General features: G+C 40.5%; 1 protein-coding gene across 1 annotated transcript; it reads right to left on the bottom strand.

Moving 5' to 3' along the window:
- Positions 1-617: 617 nt before the first annotated feature.
- On the bottom strand, positions 618-7,922 carry ntmt1 (N-terminal Xaa-Pro-Lys N-methyltransferase 1). The gene is made up of 4 exons (XM_080046176.1): positions 7,826-7,922; positions 5,036-5,201; positions 3,897-4,149; positions 618-2,169 (listed from the first exon to the last, which is right to left on the bottom strand). Exons 2-4 carry the CDS (start codon positions 5,192-5,194, stop codon positions 1,913-1,915), a joined length of 669 nt encoding a protein of 222 aa, XP_079902302.1. The 5' UTR covers positions 5,195-5,201; positions 7,826-7,922; the 3' UTR covers positions 618-1,912.
- Between the last annotated feature and the right edge of the window lie 1,740 nt (positions 7,923-9,662).

Genomic DNA, 9,662 nt, shown 5'->3' with positions numbered 1-9,662 from the left:
ATAAACATACCGTGACTCCAGCAAAAAGAATACATCATTTTCATTGGATGACGTTTGTCAAAACAGCAGGTCGGAAACAATTCTGACCCTTAAAACCCAATATAAAAACATGTAACACAAATGCAATGGATCATGTATTGCATAATAACATGTTTTACCATTTTAAGGTTAACCGGACATGACAAGGAGGCTCTGTCATTCACTGAGTACTTGGCTGTAGCCTGTCATTGGCTGACTCAGACTAAGTCAAATGTTAAATGTAATTCATTCACGTCGAGAAATGTCGAGAATAAAGACGAATACTCCAAAATGCTATTGGAGTTAGTGTGGCATCTGGGTATTGTTGGCATACTGCAATTGACGTGCATGTATTGGGACATCCTAAATCTTTTTCTGGCATACTAAATAGTAGTGAACTAAAGTATGGGGATTGGAATACAGGGTGGGAGAATGCAGAGGAAGCTGATAACTTGACTGGATGATGAACAGTATAATGGACCAATGGTGCAGCAGTTCACTGTGTCACATGCTATTGTGGCTAAATGTGTCATAACTGAATCTGAAATCACGTCAGGCTTTTTGTTTTTATTATTTACTAAACATGGCCCATCATTTTACAGTCCCTCGGTGTTGTATGTGTTGATCAAAGTGATTCAAGAATGAACATGTCATATTTATTACGCCCGTGCTTATGCTTAAGATTTCCAAATTTTTTATAATGATGCATTTGTCAGACATACATGTTACTTTTAATTCAGTTTCTAACTGTTTGATTTCATTTTTTTAAACATTTGACATTTTTACATTTTCTATTTTGACATGTCAAAATAAGTACACTTGGATGTGATGAAATGCATTCATGGTAAAGCCAAATCCTGACTTGTTAACATGGACGTTATGTGGACAAATAGCAAAGTGTCCAGGCATTCAGGGACTAGAATGACAATTCTTAAACAGATTTTCTTCAATGAAATAAATACAAACCAACAAACGTAGTCTTCCTTATCAGAACTTCTTATTAATCACAAATTCAGAAATGCAGCAAACGTGTCTGTTTCCTCAAACAGTAAGTTACAAAAACTTGGGCGATTTTGAATGGAGCATTTTCATAACATAACCCCCCCCCCCGCTGAATCTGCTTGGATGATGTCATAGTAATACAGTATGGATATTTTAATGATAAGATATCTAGTGTACTGTCTTGATTTCCTCATGTGCTCCCTTCATCTTGTGTAGTTTCCCTGAGGTAAGGTTGTACAGTGGAGCTGAATGTGTCAGAATGGGCCCTCTGTTAATAGATCGGATTAACCACTACATTATGACACTACCACACTATGTCACTCTCATTCACTGTTTAACTGCACGGGAAAGGGGAAACCATTGGAGTTTAAATGGAGCCTTGTGACCAAGCCTGTTGTTCTAATGGCCACACAGGGGAGCAAGCCTTCACAGAGGTTAACGTACACTGTTTCTCCTGCAGGACATTCATTGTGTCAAGACTGAACAAAGATCAAAACTTAAAACTCATAGCTCATTTGATAATAGTTTCATAATAGTCATTTGATGTGAAAGATAAGAATACAGTGACACTGATCAAGAGTTTGATGTACGTCACTGATCCAACGTGTGTGATAGTGAACGTTGAGCAAAGCGTTCTGCATCAGTTCCTGTTGGCTGCTCACCCACACAACCAGAGGTAAACAGAGGTGACCTTTGACCTGCCATTCAGCTCTAGACCTCACACACATAGGTAACACATGCTAAGATACAGTTGTAATGCGGTCGTACCTTAACGCTTCAGCATTAACACATCCCACTGCAGATCATTTCCAAACAGACAATACATTTCTTGCTGGCAGGTAAAACCCTATTGTTTCCACATTAAAAAAAGACTTAGTATACAAGCGGAGCTCTATCTGAGAGCCAGCGTGTGGACTTGGAAGATCTCCTTAGGGAAGTCTCCTTGCATCTCCTGGTGCACGATGCTCAGGCCTGCTCTCTGAACCAGACTGTGCAGTATGTCCAGGTCTCTGCACACACTGCTGTCCACCTCGTCAGGCACCACGCCCTCATACGACACATTGTCCTTGATGACCACCAGGCCGCTGGGCCGCAGGGCGCGCTGGCAGCGCTGCAGGAAGGACACCAGGTGCTCGTCTGTCAGGTGGCCTGAGGAGAGAGAGAGACCACTGGCTTTAAAACACTTCAACACAAGGTGGAGTCAGTCAGTGCGTTTCCATGGGGCAACTAGATTGGATTAAGACATATACCGAACATGCCACCCGAACTGACCGCGTCACTTGTCTGAGTATAAATGGCCTCTCAAATATTCGATAAATGGCTGACTCCGCCATGCTAGGTGGCGCTGTAGCCCTTTCAACAAGTGGATATAGTCCGGTTCCTTTCCGGCAACAACACTACTATTTATTACGTCGTCTCCTTCCACTTCCTTGTGAAATCCCCGACAGGGAACTCTCGAGCAAGCGCAGAAAGCAAACTCCGATATGCGATCCTGTATACATGCAGGTAGAATGCCGACTATGAATGAGTTATCTAGGTGTTCTTATCCAACCTCGCTTGTCCGTTAAGGTGCCGATGTGTGTGCGAAGTAGATCGGATAAAGGTGTTTACATGCATTTTAAAAGTCCTGTTGAAGTCTTATTCGTTATTTTACCCGATTATGAGTCTGCATGTAAACACACTGAGTGATTCTGGAGACAACGATTGATGTCAAAATCGCTTTTTGTCACAATCTGTGAATGTGACAAAATGATCTGCTACCCGTTAGGGCTGTGACCTTTTCCAAAAAATAAAGTTTGAACAAATTTAAAATGACCTGTAATTAGTTTGAATATGTTATTATTGGTTTAACTGATAGGTCAAGAGGGTTTACAATAGGTCAAACTGATAGAGAAGTTAGAAAGCGCCCTCTGCTGGATCAAAGGGAAACTACTTTGAATGGTCTGATGCTTATGAGACTGCAGCAAACATATCCAATGGAAAATTACAGTTTGATGATGACCTTTTCACCTCACCTTCAAACGAATATCCGAATTTCTAATAAAAAGTGACAGCCCTACTACTACTACCTGTAAGTACTGTGTGTGCACTGAAAAAAAAAGCCAGTGTTAATACACAGTCTATGGGATGTTGCTAGCTACGATGGGCCCCCTTTGTTAAAATTCCCTTTGTTTATATACCAGTTTACAGAGCCTAGGCTGTGTATAAACAGACAGTACAGACAGGTAGCGGATCATGAGAAGATATTCACTGATTTTGACAAAGTGAATCTGACAACAAGCAAAGCTGACCTAACTGTAGTGATGCAGAGGCTCTGACTACATGTGACTGAAATGAATAGGCTCATTCTAAGGTCATAAGAAAAACAACAACACTTATTATCACGTGATAATACACTAATTAAAACATACTTGAATATTATATTCCAAGTCTGTTCTAAAAAAAAACTTCAATTTCCTTTACGCACTGTCCCTTTAAGGATGATGAGCTTAAATGATACAAGTGTACGAGCACAGAAGAAGCCGTAACATAAAACAATGATGTATACCAAATGCCTTAATGTACATCTAGTTAATTGCATATTGCACATTGTAAATATTTTTCATCACATTGCACATTTCAATTGAACTGATCTACTTTTTACTTTCTATTCTATTTTATATATACTGTTTTATATTGCACTACTTAGTATTTAGAATGTATCTTATGTAAATATTGTTTATGTTTATCTTATTTAACTCTATATTTTTATTTTATCGTTCTAACTGCACTGTGGGCCAGAGATAAACGCCATTTTGATTCTGATGTATGTCTTTCATCTATCAGAACTGTCAGTAAAAGACTTTGACTATTTGAAGAAGCAGCATTGTGCTCACCGATGACCCACTGTATCCAGATGACATCGTAGCGGTTGCTCTCTGGCTCCAGGTCCTGCAGGCCTTTACAGAAGTAGTGTCCCACTCTCTTGCTGTCCTCTCCCAGGTAAGACTTGGCTTTGTCCAGGAACTCCTGGGTCACGTCCACCAGGTCCACTGTGCTGAACAGAGGCAGCAGCAGACGCTTACTGATCCTCCCAATGCCCGCTCCACAGTCCAGGGCACAGGTCTTGCCTGTCTTGCCCTCACCTTCCTTTACAGACAAAAACACACACACACCAGGTCACTCAATAAGATATTGTTGAAAACAGGGCAACACTTTACAATAAGGGTACATTCATTTACTGTTAGTTAATGTTTAGTAAATACATACTAAACATTAACTCATCATTAGGTAACCATTGATACATAATTAGGAAATGCTTAAGAAGCATTAACTAAACATGAACCAACTGTTATGCTCAGTTAATGCTCAACTAAGCATAAGTTAACTTGGCAAAGTGCATGCCTAACCAATCATTAACTAACCAGTAATAACTAAACCTAAACAGTTAGTTAATGCTTAATACAAATGAACTTACCATGCATAGCATTAATAAAGCATTTACTAACAGTTAATTAATGTACCCTTATTGTATTGTGTTACCGTACAATCAACATATGGTGTGATATTTCAATTGGGGCACAAGTCATTTGTTTAAAGCTGTAGTGCGTAACTCCTTGATTATTACAACAACACTGTCTGTGCATCTACACATGGTAAGCCTTTGGTGATCAAAGCATGGATTTTTATACCTTCTGCTGTACGTCCAGGTTATTTCTTAGCAGTATAATCAACAACTGAAACATTTCTTGGGCTCTTCTTGGGATTCTTTCTGAGCTCCTGCGTCAGTGTCAAGGGGGGGCGACAAGTTTGTAAACGCAGGAGAAATACAGAGGAGATTTTTGTGGAGCTGATCAACTATGTGTCTACAAGTTTTGGCGATGGCTTGAATGAAACCGACATTAATTTATATGAAAAGTTTTACGCACTATAGCTTTAGTTTCGAGTCAAATTGTAGTTTAAAGTGTATTGATATCTGCATGTGGCCATAATACTTATTGTGACTCTACGCGACATGACCAGAGAGTTGTCTTACACCGAGGAACTTGTTGAGGAAGGCCTTGGAGCCGTTGATGTCGATGTTGGAGATGCTGCCGTATCCTCCCAGCATGCCGTCCACTGTGGGGGGAACCTCCTTCCAGTAGTGCTCTGCGTTGGAGTAGAACCTGGTCTCATTCTCTGCTATGTCCATCATCCTGTCACTGGAACACACAGACAACACCCTTCACTCACACACTGGATGTACAGTAGACACACACACTCCTAACTGGTGAAAACAGCTCACTCCAGGTCAAGTCAAAGTCTTTTATTGACAGTTCTGATATATGCAAGACATACATCAGAATCAAAATGGCGTTTATCTCTGGCCCACAGAATGATAAAATAAAATAAAATAAAATAAAAATATAGAGTTAAATAAAATAACCATAAACAATATTTACATAAGATAAATTCTAAATACTAAGTCGTGCAAAGGAATGTTCTGTACAATATAAAACAGTATATAAAATAGAATAGAAAGTAAAAAGTAGATAAGTTCAATTGAAATGTGCAATGTGATGAAAGATATTTACAATTCTCACTTAACGTCGAAATCAGTGAATATCTCTTCTGATAACTGTCCCCTAGTGTGTGTGTGTGTGCGCTGAAAAGAATCCAGTGTTAATACACTGCCTAGGCTCTGTAAACTGGCATGTTGCTAGCAGCGTGGAGTCCCCGTTGTTTGCGTACCCTCTGTTTACAATGTAAACCTACGTATATATGGCACTCAATATTCTTATTGTGGCAGCGCGCCATGATTAACAATTGTGTTATTATTCTTGGCAGTATATTATTCTTGGTTTCATATTCAAATCAGTGACACATCCTACAGGCAACACAATCTCTGCCACTGTTTCTGAGAATCATTCACTCTCAGCCAATCACTGAGGGCATAGAAGGTATGAACATGACATCACCCATAGCAACAGGGTCAACCCCGCCCTCTTCTTTTAGCTTAGGGGTTCCTCCTATTCCCTAGTAAAAGTTGCCCTGCGTTCCAAATCACATACTTTTTCTTTTTGCTACGCTACATACTAAAAGTACAGAAGAGTTTAAGGGCCACAGGAGAGAAAAAAAAATCAGATAAGGAAGATTTATTTTCATTATGTCGAGAAATGTCAAGAATAAAGACGAATACTCCAAAATGCTATTGGAGTTAGTGGGGCAATTGTGTATTTTCAGCATACTACAATTGACGTGCATGTATTGGGACATCCTAAATCTTTTTTTGGCATACTAAATAGTATATAGTATGGGGATTGGAATGCACGGTCGGTCTCAGATTTTTTTTGGAATAGGTCTTAAGAGATCACTCTTAGCTAAGAACTTTAATGAATGAAACGTTTAGTGAATTGGGCCACTGGTCTATACCAGATTGAACAGCGCCCTTATATGGTACAATGGTAAATAGACAATATATAGTGCTTTTATCCAAGGATCTCTATACTTAGCTCGCCTCGTATGCATACCCACAGCTACCATGCAGGACGGGTGCAAGCCAACCATATGGAGCAACTTGGGGTTCAGTGTCTCTTTGAACCAGGACACTTAGACATGTGTCAGGAGGGGGGGATCCAACCACTGAGCCTGCAATATGAGTGGACGACTGCTCTCTACCTGCTTAGCCACAGACACCCCATCATTCATGTCCTACTGGTGCCTTGTGTCTTTGTTAATCACTAAAAAAAGACCTACGTTTAAAAAAAAATACCTCCTGTCAGATTGAAAATGTGCGATCCCCCCAGTGCGTCCTGTATTTCTAAGACTACTCATTGTTTGATGTGAACGGTTATTCCATGCTTTCCATCCATGTCAATTAAGCTGTGAAGAAGAGGGTTGGACCTTAATGGATGTACTGTCAAACTTGACACTTCAGCAACATTTACAGTGGAGGACTGGGGCCGTTTGTCACCTGCTCAGACACTCTCACACTCACTCCAGTGAAAGCCAAATGTGTCTGAATTTGGCAGCGGCTCAGCTGTCAGCAGCCATCTCGTGACCCCATACACTCCCTCTATAAGGCTGTGACACACTATCACAGGATGATGCTGGAGAGCACACACTTTAAAGAGTCTGTCATACCAGCTATAGTAGGCTTTGTCCAATTACCATTTCAAATGTCTGATTGTCTATCCATCGAATGGACATGTATTACACAGGTGTTGTAAATCAACTTGATTAAGATTTTTAAACTCAGTACAACTCTTGGACTATTTAACACAAAGTGTGTAATAACACAGCTGCATGTGTCCTCTGGTGACACCACACAATACGAATAAGCTAGTATAGCCCATTTGTGACTGACACACAGTTAAATAGGCAACAATGTAAACGCACACTGATAGTTATAACGGAGCTATGTCTGTATGTTATTGAAGCTCACTCAACAGGCAGCCCAAGTCATGACAACTGGCACGTGGCACATTAAAGTGAACCTAAAGTATCTATTGCTGAACCTCTAAAATAAGACATTTAACCAACTTGTAGTAATGAGCTAATAATAACAAATGACTGACCGCTTTGGTTTCAACATGGAAGTTAAGACCATCGTTTTCAACCTCACTTTGTGATTTAAATGAATACAAATACTGTTTCTAAATGAATGCCCCTTACTGTCATTACAATGAAAGTGCCGCTAATAGGCCCTGCACGTGTTAAGTTAGATGTTGTACTTTTAGGCCACTAGCTAGTTAGCCACGGACAGCTCTGTTTAGCAGGGTGAACTACTAACTGTAGTATTTGTAAACGGTGTAAAAGGCGATTGTTTCTAGTGGCGGACACTAACCTCGTCTGGAGTCAGTCCCTGGTCCCACACCCTCCTCCACCTCACTCACAAACCCGCTCCCGGTGCGTGGCTCCCGGTCTCACTGTTTCTATTTGAGACCATCTCTGCACATGACGCACTACGTCATTTCCTAATTTGGTTCCAATGGAGAAGACGTGACAACAGCGCCCCCCACTGGCTCACTTCACACGTGACTCTTCACCATAAATGCTCTTCACTCAATGATCATCATAACTCAAGAAAACAACCAAAAATGTAATAGGCATGATAAGTCTTATGAAGTACAATTTCATTTAGTCTAGATATTAAGGTAGCCCCAACTGTTGGGGAAAACATATATCCACGATACATAGGCCCACTCTCAAATTAAAGCTGGGGTATATGATTTCTGATTTGTTAAAGTTAAAATGAGCTGACACTTTAACCAATCAGAGCAAGGCTCCGATACTCTGTTCTTATTGGCTGTTGGGACTCTCCATTCATGTGGCATGCCTTTGTTGGTGTCTGTAGAGCGTCAGGGAGGGACCACAGGGGAGGGACCAAAGAGAACAAGTGGAGCGGTTGAGGTATTTGGATTCGAATCTCTATCCCAACTGCCATTTTCTCCCCAAATCCTCCACCCCAGCTTTAAGCAGGAAAAAGAATAGCCTAGTAGGCTATAGAAAATAAAAATAAATGATTCAAAACAACCTTTAGCCTACTTGTCATTTAACCTTTATTTATAGGCTATGGTAATCTCATTGAGACCATAGGCCTACAACACAACAACAATCTGTTATAACAGACAGACAGACAGACAGACAGACAGACAGACAGAAAGACAGACAGACAGACGGACGGACGGACAGGTTTACCAGTAAAAGGCCCACATAGCCTCCATTATTTAAATGAAACTGCCAAGTAGGCCTACAGAAAACTTCAAATAGACTTATAAACAAGAACAAGTTCCAAATATGTTTTTTCCCCCATCACCCATAATACAGGCCTCAATGTGTACTCCCCTGGTGGGATCAAGCCTGACAACTTCAGAGCATGCTGCAGTGTATTCCAGGTTGAAAGGGCAGAAAAAAGGAGAAGTGTCCACTTCTCTGTGGTTGATCTTGGCATATTCCCTGATCACCAGAGGTAAACAATGCTTTAATAGTGTTTTTGAAAAACAACTAACAAAGATGACTGACAGTAAGAAAATGTGTGCAAGTTAAAAGATAATAACATTTAATACGAACCGTTTACATCACGCAACAGAACATTTGACAGGTGTTTCACAGGTGTTCATAAAAAAATGAATAAAAGGAATTTGGTCTGAATTCCATTTTAAGACTGTGCTTGTATTGAACAACCCTCAGCCTTGAATGTGTGTGTGACCAACGTTGAATACTGTGCAGTGATGGACAACTACTTGTTGAAAGGCACTGATATCTTTAAATAGAGACACAGTTGCATGGCGGGGAGATTGTTGTAGGAGCTGCAGTGTAGTAAATAGACCACAGGAGGGCAGTGTGGTATAGAGCTGTGTGTAATCAACTTTTGCCCTAGCTGTCTTGGTTTGGGAACTTTGTCCGAGCCATTACTGACAAGTCAACACATTATTGCCATCACGATTTCAGTACATGTGCATTCAACAAAATAGTCTTTTATTCTTTTTGATATTATATTGTAATTTTGGTTGGTCCTAACTCGTTTCAATTAAATGAGACGTAAGTGATATGGTCCTTTTTAGCTAACTTCCTGTCAGTGACTGCAGTTAGCGTTCCCCTCCCTCGTCCCTACGTCACCACCACATGAACACACAGCCGTCTTCATCAGATAGTACAGCGATGGAGAGCAGCGGGTCATC

The sequence above is a fragment of the Ammodytes marinus genome, assembly GCF_949987685.1.
Source record: "Ammodytes marinus genome assembly, chromosome: 18".
Taxonomy (NCBI): Eukaryota; Metazoa; Chordata; class Actinopteri; order Uranoscopiformes; family Ammodytidae; genus Ammodytes; species Ammodytes marinus.
This window is presented reverse-complemented; position numbering and strand designations above follow the sequence as displayed.